This window comes from Pseudochaenichthys georgianus, chromosome 22 (assembly GCF_902827115.2).
Source record: "Pseudochaenichthys georgianus chromosome 22, fPseGeo1.2, whole genome shotgun sequence".
Taxonomy (NCBI): Eukaryota; Metazoa; Chordata; class Actinopteri; order Perciformes; family Channichthyidae; genus Pseudochaenichthys; species Pseudochaenichthys georgianus.
In genome coordinates this window covers 24,442,264-24,456,617 of record NC_047524.1, presented here as the reverse complement: position 1 = coordinate 24,456,617, position 14,354 = coordinate 24,442,264, and the positions used below count along the sequence as shown (strand labels likewise).

The 14,354-nt window shown below is 43.8% G+C and overlaps 1 protein-coding gene across 1 annotated transcript in view; it reads right to left on the bottom strand.

Annotated features, from left to right (window-relative positions):
* The window catches only part of LOC117468194 (ALK tyrosine kinase receptor-like), a 547,997-nt gene extending 533,835 nt beyond the window's left edge, over positions 1 to 14,162 (bottom strand). The window contains 2 exon segments of the mRNA XM_034112221.2: positions 13,097 to 13,277; positions 13,279 to 14,162. Coding sequence (XP_033968112.1) covers positions 13,097 to 13,277; positions 13,279 to 13,881 — 784 coding nt within the window. The 5' untranslated portion in view covers positions 13,882 to 14,162.
* Positions 14,163 to 14,354: the final 192 nt, after the last annotated feature.

Below are 14,354 nucleotides of genomic sequence, written 5' to 3'. Positions count from 1 at the left end.
GGATGCTGCTTCACCCAGATCTGGGCCCAGTTTGGGAAAGCGGAGGTACCACTGTACCCTATGGTTCTCCCTGGCTCGGTAGGACAATCTATTCTTGGGGGTGGATGCGTTTGCACACAAACCATGGCCAAGAAAGCTACTCTACGCCTTTCCACCGCTCTGTCTCATTCCCCCACCCCTAGAGATGGTGATACGAGAACAGTTGTCGGTCATTCTGGTAGACCCAGCTCGCCGCTCAGCACTGTGATACGCAGAAGTGACAAAAATGATGGTGGGCCAGTCCTGGACCGTTCCTCAGTTCTTGGGGGCGCTGTCAATAGGGTCGTTACCCACTCTGGACCAATCTCTCCAGGCTTGGCTCCTGAAAGGAGACAGGCTGAGAAGGGGTGGACTGACAATGTTATACAGACTATCCAGGCAGCAAGAGCGGGATCCACCACAGCCTGTTAGAGGACAAAGTGGTTGGGATTCCAACGTTAGTGTGAGGAAAGGAGTCTAGAGCCTATGTCCTGTACATTGGGCTCTATTCTATCTACAGCTACTGGTGGACAAGGGGCTTGCTCATGCCACAGTCAAGGTGTATGCAGCAGCCACCTCGTCCTGCCATGAGGGATTTGGCAGCAGATCATTCTTTAATCAACCACTTATGAAGCGTTTTTTGCAGGGGGTTAGGAGACAGCGCCCAGTCTCCATGTCTTCACCCCACAATGGGAACTGCCATTGGTGCTCGAGGCTTTGGTTACAGAACCGTTTGAGCCTCTGGAGCTCTGCCAAGAGAGTATGCAAACTGACCGCTCCATCGGTGCACCCGAGTTGCCTTTTGATTCGTGGTGACCGTAGCGGGGCGACACTCAGATCGAACCCCTCCTTTATTCCCAAGAACCTAAGGAGTTCATTCAGGTCGAGGGTTATACAGCTAGACGGCTTTAGTCTTCCACCACATACAGGTGACAGGGAGGCAAAATTGCACCTCCTCTGGCCAGTTTGTGTGTTAGCATGTTATGTAGGGCGCACAGCTTCTATTAGACGCACTGAACAGCTGTTTGTATGCTTTGGGGATGGTGTGGCTGGTAAAGCTCTGTCCAAGAAACGCCTGGCAGGATGGCTTTGCGAGTGCATCTCACATGCCTATGAGATGCAGGCGGGGAGAGCCTTCCCCACGGGGTCCGTGCACACTCTACACGTGGTATGGCTGTGTCGACAGCCTTGTTCAACGGCGTGTGGAGGACATATGCACGACAGCGTCTTGGTCTACGCCAGGCCCGTTCATAAGGTTCTATCTCTTGGACATGTCTGGCTCCTTTTCATCGTCTGCTTGCTGGGGCAACACAGGACTGGTGAAAGGAGGAGGGTTGTGGGTCAGTATCTGACTCCCCTTGGACATAATACACTTCCCATGCTCCTTAGGGACCTGGGAAATGTGGTGCGCAGTGTGTAGTCACTTGTGCTGACACCTGCAGGGTTGAGCTATGGGCTTATTCAGACCAATTTCAGCCCGACTTCTCCACGGTCACAACCGGGTGATAGGTATTTGGGGTGCGATGGCTGTCAACCAAAGGCCGATCAGGAGCAGTGTGGTGGGTCGATGTTGTGAGGCGACAGGGCGTTCATTCATTGGGGCTCGACCCACTGTACCCATAGAGTCCAGTAGAGGGCGGAGCCTGTGTGAGATAGAACGGTGGTTACGTATTGTAACTCTAGTTCTATAAGCACAGGTGGAGCCCTCTACCTAGGGGCCCTGTCTTTCCTATGCCACTAGCTGAAGAGGGTGTAGGATGACAGTCGGAGGTGTAGCTGCCTAATATACTGTGAGGCCTGCGCTCGCGTTCGGGTAGGCTCGCCCTGATTGGCCGGCTACGTTTATGCAAATTCAGTAATAGAACGCTTGTGTGTCATTGATGAAGAGAAGTACCCATAGAGTCCAGTAGAGGGCTCCGCCTGTGCTTACAGTACTAGGGTTACAATACGTAACCACAGTTTTGGGCCGCTGTAGCGCGTTTGCCCCTGTCGGCCAACGTAGATTTGAGATGGGAAAATCTATGTTTCAAAAGTTTGACCACCTTCACAAACTTTGGACTAAAAAGCACACATTTGTATTAATTAAACAACAGATGACACAGCTTGTTAGCAAAGATATATAGAGTAAATTGGAACTCTTGGCATTTAAATTGGCAAACATACGAAAATAGTTCCTCACATAGTGTACAAGGTGTGCTTAAAGTACGACGACCTTATACTGACATTATGTATTCCTCTCATTATGGAAGTAGAGCATCTAAAGGTGCATCTTCTTCACATTCAGCCCATGTACAGTATGCATTCCTCTTCGCACTTTGCTCTGAGCAAAACTCCAGTGCCGAAGCCTCTTGTAAGCATCACCATTAATCAAACAGGCAGCTTGCGGGTTGTTTTGTAAGAACAAAAACAAGTGGCATAAATAACTAAAACATCATGTGAAAGAAGAAGAGACAGTGCTGAATAAGAAGTGAAAAACGGGAAATCACAGGCAATGTCACCTTGACTCCTGCTAATTTACAAAACAGCGACTAAAGCACTAACTTACATCAGGGTGATTAAGATCGTAAAAGGCTTTAGCTGTTGTTTACATTGTCAAGATGTTTATCCATAGCCCCAAATGTGGCTAGCTTCACATTTATGTATTTTATTAAAAGTATGGCCAGCTACAGAATGATAACAGTATGTATTTTAAAAGGAGCCAACTGGTTTGCTGGCCAGAGCTAATTTAAGTTGCTCAGGAAGCCAAATAAAAGAGTTATTTTTTCTTAAGCAGAATTGGAGGTCTGATTACCGTGACAGCAGCCATGTTCAATATGACATGAATTCATCTTTGGCAGATTCAGGGGCCATCATCATTAAAAGGCATTCATTTTCAACCAACACACTAGACTTGCTGACAGTGAGAATGTATGTTTTCTGAGCGTTGGGGGCCATTACAGCCGGACATGTTATCTTGAATGCTTCATGAAGGCCCACATGGCAGTAGCAAGGAAGGGATTTGGCTTCAGAACCATAAGGGTCGCCAGTCCAAGTCACGATTAGACCGAAATACAGGGAGCTGCGGTGACAGTTTGCATCCTGGGCACTGCTGAGGTGTCCTTGAGCAAGGCACCAAACTCCCAACTGCTCCATGGCTTAAAACAATTGGCTCTTCTACACCTCTCCACAAATGCACGTTTACACAGTAGGTCCTGTTTGTGCATGTGTTTTGGGACTATGTTTGTAATGTAATGTAACTAACACCAGAGTGAACATTTTAGTTTCCCTTTATAATTACTACAGAATGTCTTGATCTAAATCTCAAGCATATGTAGGACAATATCAATTATCCAATATCATTCACTATTGCAAATCTGGCTTCTAAAAATTAATTGAGTATGATTTACAGTGATATTAATGTTTGGAATACACGTTTTGCTCATAGACAACCTGAATGTTGCAGCAGCAGTAAGAACAGAAGAATAAACTAAGCAGAAAGAAAAAGTAGAAATGGAAAATGCACTGATTTCAAGTGAAGAAAAACTTTGTTAAGTCTAATTTTGATGCAAACATATGTGAATTAGTTTGAATGTAGCACAACTTGAAAGTGATTTGAAAGTGAACCCTAACCCTAACCTAAAGTTTTGCAGCAACTTTATTTGTAGTTTCATTATAGGAGATGCACTGTGAACAAAAAGCAATCATATTTCAATGTTTACCTAGCAGGTTTGTTGCACAACATGGCTTTATTTACTCAAATGTGAAGTGCAATATGTTGTCCCTAAAATCGTTGACTAGAAATTATAACGTATCTTGATCTCAATATTTAAACAAAAACAGCGTGATTATAATTTGTGGCCATAACAGTGCAGTAATGATATCACTGCAGCTCAATCAAGCAGCACTGATTGTTGATCCCTGCTTCAAGGTGTGTGTGCTGCAGAAGCTGGGAAAGTCTCATTATTCACATTTGTACAAAAGGCATAAATCAACAAATCTAGCCACTCCAAATGAAAGATATGACACACACACACACACACACACACAAAAATGTTGGTTACAACTCGTCGGTCATGAAGCTAACACTGTGACACATGTACTTGATCATGCTCGCTGTGAGATGCGGTATTGATCAGCTGGGCAGGGTCCATCGGGGTGTCGCACACGCCACCGAGTCCTCCAGTGAATTGATCATTGAAAAGCATAAATAATAAAGTGGCATGTCGTTCTGACTTCCTATTGACTTCCCCATTAGCAGCTGATTGATACAAGCTTTAAATGTCAAGAGTCTCATTGATTAGCACCAGGCCGCACACTCGTTTGCAGCATCATGTCACTTTTCTGGTGGCTCTGCAGCCTTCCACTAAGTGAAAGGTCAACAGGTGCAGCGTTTCATCGAGCTGCCTTTACACACTCTGGGATGTTTACTCCTCTCGCTCACTGCATTTCAGAATGAAATCACTCCAACTGCACTTCACAAAATGTCTGAACATAACCCGCTTGGTCCAAGAATGTACAAAATCTAAAACGTATAATACTGGAAGAAAAGGCGGAAAAGGGTAAGTGTACCAACATGCAAAGAGATTATAGTCTGGCCTGAATTGAATTCCACTTAAACATTGTATTATTTGATTAGTCAGTGGAAGAGGCAACCATTTAAAAATGTGTCCTGTGTGTCATTCAAGCGTATCTTGGCCTGTCTAGACTAAGACATACAATACAGACATAATCAACTTAGTGTACAATAAAGGGATATTACCTCAATCATGTCAAGGATAAAGCCCACCATAGGGTCTTCAAATGTGCTGTTTTGTCTGTCCAAATATATTCAGTTTACAATCGTATATAACCAAGACAAGCCTCACATATTCACATTTCTAAGCTGGAACAAGGTAATATGCAGGCGATACATCTTAGAAAGAAATTAAAGATGCCATATAATGCTAATGCAACTCTCTCTGGATGGAACTTGCTACCTGACCACTTTGCAGACCATTTACATGCACACACATATATATCACATATAGGAAAGGGAAAACCCCCAAAGCATAATAAGGCCTCTTTAACAACTCATAATTATTTATAAATTGTAGTAATTGACATATCACTCAGCTTTAGTATTATTATTAGGCGTTAAAACTATTTCATCATGTTTACAGTTAATCACAATTAAAAAGCAATCAAAAGCATTTAACATGTAATCACTTTAAAGGCAATGATGAATAATGATGAAATCACTTGTAAGTCCGTCCTTGTGTTCTTGTTTACAATTTCATATAATATAGTCCGTAAACGAGGTCATGTCTGTTTGTTTGTTTGTTTGTTTGTTTGTTTGTTTGTTTGTCTGTGCAATTTCTGATTTTCATGTCATGTGGTGTAAGAGTGTGTTGCATTGGCCATGGAAGAACGCCATACATTTTAGAGCAGATCCACGTTTACTTTGACTAACAATGCGAGATTGGGCATTTGTGCTTCACCATCGTAAAGTCAGAATAATTGGGAAAATGAGTTCCGGACTCGGAAAGGTCATGTGTTTTTTAAATGCTCTGAGCAACATCAAAAAAGACATCTCCTTTTTCCTTTTGTTTCCATTTGACTTAAAGCTCATGAGCGTGAATGCACTTGGCTTTGGCGGAAGCTCGTGTTCTCAAAGTGCAATTCTAGTTACATAATTAGAAAATTGAAGAACTAAATACAAGGAAGATACAAGTGAACTTTTCTGTAATAATTTGATGTAAGCAAACCTCATTCTTCCACACCCTGTAACGACTCTTCCGGCTGATATGCCAGCTACTTTGTCTGGAGAAGTGGGGAAATGCATTTCGGATAAGGAAAAGTGAATTAATCTATCAAGGAGAAACGTCTTCGAAAAAAATGTGCCACAAGCAACATAGGGGTAAACAAAATACCAAGCGTGTAATCTAACTTTGTACATTTACTGTTGGCATTCTTCATTTCTCAGAAGCAATGGCGATGTTTGCCTAACGGCTGTTACATCCACGCTTTGGGATTCTGTTTTAAGCCTCTCAAAGGAAATGCTACACTGGGGACGCTCAATGGAAAAATCATGAAGTGTGTGTTTGCATTCGGGGCAGAGCTGAGGGGAAAACATGGGGAGACGACGCCGCGTTGCTCCTCTCGAGCCTATGGAAGAAGTCTTTACTGCGGGGCTTCTATGAAATCCTGTTAGGCGTGTTTAAGAGGACACTTGTTGCTAATGGTGCACACAAACGTCTTAAAGAGCAGGCATGTGCAAGTTAATGAAGCGGGGGTCCCCACTCGCTTCCCCTGCTGAGATCCTTTAATGATTCTCCCGCAACCTATTTATGGGAGCACTTGGTGAACATAACAGAGGTTAATAAAGTAGAGGTCAACTCTTTATCACGCCTGCCCAGCAACTGTTTCCCCCTCTCCTGCACTATAACTCATAGACGCATTTCTCATTAACGATCTTCCCCATAGGGCGAGTAAATATAAATGTACTGCACAGAGTTTAATTCCTTGATTCCCGTGGGCACGTTTGCTTGATCGTCAAATTATTCCGGGTGCCATGGCTGGCATTTATTTCATGCTAATAGTCTGCATCTTACCGGAGGCTGGAAAAACAAGTGTAGCACGCATATTACACTGAAACATGCCAAACGGTGGCCAATCAGGGGTGTAAAAAGCTGATAGAGCGAGACAATGCACATTGGAGCCTTGAGTTGAGTCATTTCATACGGAGGAGGGAGCGTGGAGCACTGGCAGGAGGGAGTATTAGAGGAAAGGGTGTGTGTGTGCATCAAAGGTGTGTAAACACATTTGTGCCTGGGAGGAAATCATATTGCAATAACCGCTTTGGTAATAACTGCGGCTGTGCAAACATGCAGTGTGAATACACTGTGGAGGCAGTGGAGTCCACCTGTAGTTTGTGGACTTGTGTCTGCCTCTGCTACTTATGCAAACTGTCACTGTCTTCCTTTGTTAACATCAAAAGAAAGCCTCCTCTTTGAAACTAATTTGTTTGTACTGACAGTACTTTAAAAGACTGGAAAAGCTCAATCGGTACAGTGCTCCAGGTGTCTGTCCTTCACATGCAATAGTTCCCTCTGGCTCGTTTACTGTCAACGTGGTGGTGAAGAAAACATTCAACTGTGGATTTACTCTAGAATTGTCTACGGTGGCCAATAGGTGCAAACATATTTCCAAAAGGAGAAAAGCGCTGCAGTTTGAGAAACTAAACGCAGATGCATGGTTTATATTGAGACAAACCCTTCTGGAGATCCCTGTTGTTTAGCAATGGAAGAAGGAACAGACTGTGTAAGGCTGGGTTTTAGCCTTGCAGAAATCCTCTATCCCAGTGGTTCCCAAACTTTTCCCAAAAGTACAAATCTCAAGGCACACCTATTGTGCAAAATAGCCCTTATAACACGTGTGATCACTCATATAATGTAAAATATCTGTACATGTGCATAATTATGTACTAATGCCAAATAAAATGTGACAAAGACAACTATATTACTCATGAAATATTTATTAACGAAATATTTCAGAAATTAATTTGAAACGTTATCAAATTAGGCTTCATCAAAGCAGCAACACACTCATTTAAACCAGAAGGTCAAAATAAAAAATGAGGCAAAGGAAACTCAGCAGAGACTCAGCACAGAGAACTGTCAATGCAAGGAAGCTGCATCGTCCATGGTCCTGAACTACCAATTATAAATGTAACATTTCAGCAATCAGCATTGAAACATGTGCTATTGTAAATATTTTTGCCGTCTTACAAATTAGTGAGATACATGTGCCTGTCGGGGCGCGCAGATTTTTGTAATCCTTGGTGGCACTGAGGAGAGGGCCACTCGCAAGTCCTGTTCAACAGAGAGCCGTGGCCTCCTGTTGTTCTTCATGTACACCAGAGTAGATACTACTGAAGTAGTGGCTGATCACTTGCTGACCCTAACAGCCTCATGTGGCAAATGTCCGGTACCTTTGTGCAAAAAACATATTTTTCTCAGACAGCTTTTTCTGTGAAAGGTACAGTCTTGGAACTTGCTAACTGACCACTTGTAATCTTCTTTAACAATTTGAAGAATGCTACCAAGCCTGTACAATTCAGCAGCAAACTGGTTCCTACGGTGGCCCTGAAGTGCAAGACACCACAGCATTTCACAAAACGCCACAGCATTTCACATTGGACGGAAAGGGTATTCCTTAGGGAGAACACTTCTTGTTTGTGATTGGACAGAGCCAAGCCGTTAGCTGTTAGCACACACTCAGAGCTCACAGCTCCTCATATCTGTTCAGAAACTGGACAAAAGTTAAACATATACAAACCACAGACTGTCTATGTCATGGTGAATACAGTCGCTGCTTTATTTACGTCTGTATGACGTTGTTGTGAGTGTGGACGGAGCAGCTACAGGTTAGTTTAGCCTGATGGATCCGATTCCGAAAGCGTTAATTTGTGGTTTTTACTAACCGTTATCAGTATGTAGTTACTTCGGCATCACTTTGAAACGTGTATTACAATTAAATCACGGTCAAATATGTTTACTTTGTTGTAGTTGGATTTACATGGAGATAGGCCCCGCCCCCTCTCCAGCGTCTTGTTTGAATGACAGGAGTAAACACAGAATTAATGCTTTATTAACTCATGGTTTTTAAGGGGCTTATCTCCACGTAAATACTATGGTAGACTACCCAATATTCGCATCGCTCTAATCGCTCGAGTTTCACCGCGGCTGTCAGCTGTGTTTGCTTCTGTCATTCAAACAAGAGGCGCTGGAGAGGGGGCGGGGCCTATCTCCATGTAAATACAATACTACAACAAAGTAAATATATTTGACCGTGATTTAATTGTAATACACGTTTCAAAGTGATGCCGAAGTAACTACATACTGATAACGGTTAGTAAAAACCACAAATTAACGCTTTGACAAGTCTGCAGACAAGACGGCAGGCGAAAAGCTTTTAAAATGCGTGTTTTCTGAATGGAATCGGATCGATCAGGCTAAACTAACCTGTAGCTGCTCCGTCCACACTCACAACAACGTCATACAGACATAAATAAAGCAGCGACTGTTTTCACTAGACTGTCTGTGGTTTGTACATGTTTAACTTTTGTCCAGTTTCTGAACAGATGTGAGGAGCTGTGAGCTCTGAGTGTGTGCTAACGGCTGATGTGTTGGGAGGGACCGGTTGGGACATATTGCGCTGTCGGGCGTTGACCAATCACGAAGCGTCATTTATTGACTGGTAGCAAAAACAACCAATCACAGCAGTGCTTCTCTGGCTGGCTCTGTCCAGTCATAAACAAGAAGTGTTCTCCTTAAAGGGCCTAAAGGAATACCCTTTCCGTCCAATGTGAAATGCTGTGGTGTTTTGTGAAATGCTGTGGTGTCTTGCACTTCAGGGCCACCGTAGCATCCCATAGTTTCCAAGTAGCTTTTCAATATGTCCTTCTTTGCATATTTGATATGCTTTTTTGTATGACACTGTATTCTGGTTCACACTGGTTTTCTAATCTCCACATTTCCATGAAGCCTTATAGGGCTGGGTGTTACAATCTAGAATGTGCCATATGTGTCCCTATAAACAATAACTAAATATAAAGCTTTCAAACTAATGACATACGTTTCACCATTGTTTGAAATGTGCTTGCTTATATATTTTCGGCCTTTACTGTGGTACTAATCTAGAATGTTACAATCTACAAATATATTAGTGATACCTACAATAGCATTAAAGAGGGACTTATACTAGACTTTTTTACAACTGCTTTTGTCACATTTAGGAATTACTATTAATAAACGTACACACATATCATGCACAGATTAATGGCACACGTCACTGGTTCAGAAGAAAGCAATACTAGTTGTATCGCATCAGAATATACAAAGTGTGCTTCCTCCATTGGGTGTCTCTTGTTGTACAAATGCAACTGGTATGTGTGTCTCCGCCTCAGCAGTTCTCCTGGTGGTTTAAGCACTACCCTCCATCATAGCAGCTTTTTAAATGAATGGCTGCCTTTATATTTCCTTGCTGAAGCTTCCTCCAGGAAGTCTCTCCGTGCTCCTCTGAGCAGCAGACGTCCTTCATGATTAAAGACTGGTTCAGTTTCGGGGCGATGTGAGGATGAAGGATGGAGGGGAGTTAAAATGGGAGAAATGATCATGTGTGTTAAGAGTGATGGGGAAAGCAGTCCTTTTCAGTGTACTGAATCACTCCAATCTGTTTATTTAAAAAGATTTGTTTAAAGGATGTATTGCCCAGTGCTCCATCTGCGTATAGTCAGACTCACTGAAGTGGAACACGGATTAACCTTCAGCTGGATAACGACACCATTTCTATACTGAAAGCCCTAGTACGTACCACTCTTGTGTTTTTGCAACACCTAATTGTTTTAATCCAATATGTGGGACAATGCCCCTTGACCCTTAAATGGAGGAAACAAATCCACCCACAGTCCGTAGCGTCAGGGAATTGAACCTGCATCCCTCCACAAACTGAGCTTCTACCACTTAAGACATGAGAGTAAGTATAATGCTTTAATGCATTAAGCTTAATGACATCTTGTTATCCTATCTCTTTCCTTCTGTTTCAAAATAGATCATTTAAAGGGCTGTTTTTAAAAATGTCTTCAGTTGCACAGATATGCAGCAACAAGCGTTTAGTTTTGAACGTCAGAATAAGTATCTCCCTCGTACACGTAGACAGGAAGGCATCATGTGTCTGTGCACACATTCAAATCCCTGCTGATGATGTAACACAGCTTTGCTTTTGTTACGGGCATGTTGTGTCCATGTAGACTGAGAGTACTCTGTGAATTAGAAACAAAGTCAAAACCCAGCTGAGGCTCCTACTGGCAAAACACCCCCCGCTGGCTTCCCACCTGAACACACTACCAGCTGTGTGAGATGGAATGCCTGCCGGGTGCTGCGGAGCACATATTGTGTCCTGTAGAGTAAAAGTAGTACCACAAAGGCAACAGAATGTGTGTGGGATGTTTTTATTCCTGTTTTTGGTAGGTTTGGGCACAAAAGCAACTTGGTTATGTAAAGGGAAGGTTTTCTTTTTTTGTTGCAAAAAACACAGCATGTGAAGTTTGAATTTGGAGCTAACAAACAATGGTTTTCAGAAGAAGACCTGCTGAGCACGAATGCCTTGAGACACATTCCCAGCTACCATCCAGACACTGGCCACTTTGCAGCTCAGGTATATAGACCATGTGTGTGCATTTAATATGAACCCTTATAGTCACCTGCATATCATATTCATTCAAATGCAAAATCCTAATACATGTGTTTCTACAACAGCTGGGCATTAAATAGATTTATATTGTTATTGATAAAAGATCCTACACAAATGTGGACATTGTTATATTTCACATGTGACTTTTCCTTATGGTGGCCGACAGGTGCAAAAGCGCTACAGTGGCCTATAACATTTAGATAGTCAAACATCGCTGTCGTCGAAAAGTGACCTCAAATGTACGTTTTATCGGCTTACTTTAACAATGAGATCACATGATCCTTCTAATATTATTACAGATGAGCTGTAAGCTATCTAGATAAGCTAACCTAGTAATTAAAACATATATTGACAAAACACTGATGACATAGGTTAACTGTGCCAACAGTGATAGGGACCACATGAACAAGCTCAGGTCCCAGCTGTGTGCATCATTTTTTAATGTCCCCTGGTTTCTGTTGTATTGTATCTTCTTGCAGTGTTTTTTATTTGCAGTGCATTGTATTTGTAGCTTTTTCCACTCAGAGCTTTAAGTAAACGATGCTCATCGTGGGTGAATAATGTTTCTTCATTTGCATGTGTTTTGGCACATGTGTGCTTTTTATATGTACTTAATTATTAAAGCTGCAGAGCATTTCTCCGACTTGAAACGTGTTTGTCGGCCACAGCATTACCTGCTTTTAAAGGTCCCAAGCCGGTTAGGACAGAGAGTGAATACACATACTTGACAGAGATGCTGTGAGAAACCAATGTGAGTTTGGAACATTGAACAATGTAAATCTATTTTAGTAGACCTCAACAATGGAATTATGATCAGTAGAAATGGCCGTGGGACCTTTAAAGGCTGCCATACAGTAAAGTGATGTCATTGGGATATCAAGGTATTCCATTTTTGTTCTTTCTCCATATTGCCCAGCCCTAGTTTCATCGTGGCCACGTGTGTGCAGGGGGGGGTGTATTCCATACTATATCAGCTCTGCTTTTGTGTGCTCGGTTCTGTTGCATTTCTTCTGGGCCAGCCTCCCTCATCAAAGTGATTAAGCAATTACACTGATTATACCATGCTCAGAAGAACGAGGGAAGGACCCTAAAGTATTGAGTGCTAAAGCTTTCTTCGAGATAACGGCTTAATTTGTGCCCGCCTGATCAAAATCAAGCCCGTTCTTTACATCTTCAACCCTCCCTCAGGGGGGGGGGTGGCTCATGGGGAATTGAGAAGGTAAAGGAAAGATGAAGGTGGGAACCCTGATCCTTTATAACTTCATTGTTATGGCATATAGACCTATATGCAATGCACAGGCATGTTATTATCAGGCGTTGAGGAGGCCTCTCTTCTCCCCTCCTATAATAATTCACATTTCAGAACTGATGATACAGATAGGAGCTTTTAAGATGCTGCATATGCATATCAAAGAGTTTGGGAAAAAATAGATCAACATGCAGTGCGTCTCTCTGCTGCTGTGTGCATTCATAATGAAAGAGGAGTCTGAAAAGTCCCATGGATAACAGCCTATATGCATGGTTTCACACACACACACACACACACACACACACACACACACACACACACACACACACACACACACACACACACACACACACACACACACACACACACACACACACACACACACACACACACACACACACACACACACACACACACACACACACGTCATACATTTCCCATCAGCCAAAAAAGCCAGTCATAATACACACATATGTTGGATACAACATCAAAATGTAACCACAGCGGAACTCAAATCACATCCAAGAGCAACGAGATTGAAGCCCGAGTGTGTGCACAACATGGGAAGAAGTGAGAGAGAGAAAATGAGGGAGGGGGTGGATAAAAAGAGGAACTCACCCCTGGAGGATATCTGAAGGTAGAGGCGGGGGTCTGAAGCGCGTATGGCCGCGGTGTATCGATCCTCCATAACGGCCACCTGCGCCTTTTTCTCGGGTATGAGCCTGACCCTGAGGCGGCCCCCCTCGACGCCGAGCCACCACTCCAGAATAGTTGTGAGGTCCATTTCAAGGTAAAGCACCCGGGGCCTCCTCGTGCACAGACAGCCCCCCGCATCCGGTCCTCACTATATCCTCTCCAATTTCCACCACCACTTGGTTTGATTTCCTGCTGGCTTTCGTCAAGCCCAATTTCAGAACTTTGGACAGCGGCCGCTGGTAGTAGAAGGGGAGCTGTCCATCAGCGGACGTGTTCCTCAGTGCTGAGTCAGACTTGGGATCCACAAAAGTGGCTATGGTTTTCTGCAAAGGAATGCAGAGCATCGTCAAGTTTGCGCGCACCATGTAACACCCGCTAAAAGTCTGGCAGTCGCCGTTCAGGGGTCTCTTTATGAACTCCGCCAGGTAATAGCGCAACAGAGAAGGGACTGCAAAATCCACAGCTAGGGTTTTCCTCTTGATCCTGGAGTTTATGGTTTGGCTAAAGTCCCTTTTGCTCCCTGTTTCCCCGCTGCTGCTGCTGCTGCTGCTGCTGCTGCTGCTGCTGCTGCTGCCCCCACCGCTGCTGATGTTGCTGAAGCCCGAGGTGAAGAGCTCCATCCCCGCTGTGATCCGTGGCCAGGCACACTGCAGCCCAGCAAAATATGTCGCAGAAGAAACAAGCAAAAACAATATCCTGATGTCCATGGTGAAATAATTCTAGTATTTTCTTCGCAGAAGCACCCTAATAATACCACCGTCCGCCGTTTCCCCTCCGCTCGTGTCACATAAACGCAGCGCAAGATCTCAAAGTGCGAATCGATGATCCTGCGGGTCCTCCTCGCCGGTGCGCACCAAGCCGAAGGGAACTGGCTATTTACATGTGTTTACCACTGACTGTTGCAGTCCTCCCTTCATCAAGCGGAGAAAGTGCCATTTCCCCCCCAAACTCTGTTTCCCCCACACTCACACAGGCGCGCAGCTTCTAAGACAATGCCTTTTATCTCCTGTGCGAGCCGTGCGCGTCACTCTCCGGGACGCTGATTGATATGCCGGTCGGGTCCACTCCGGTGGCTTTCAAAGACTCCCTGTCTCTTGGCACAGTTGTGACGGCGGTACAAGTGTCTCTCTGTCAGCAGCGGGATGCAGTGTCGCGCTTTCCCCTCACAACTACACCATGC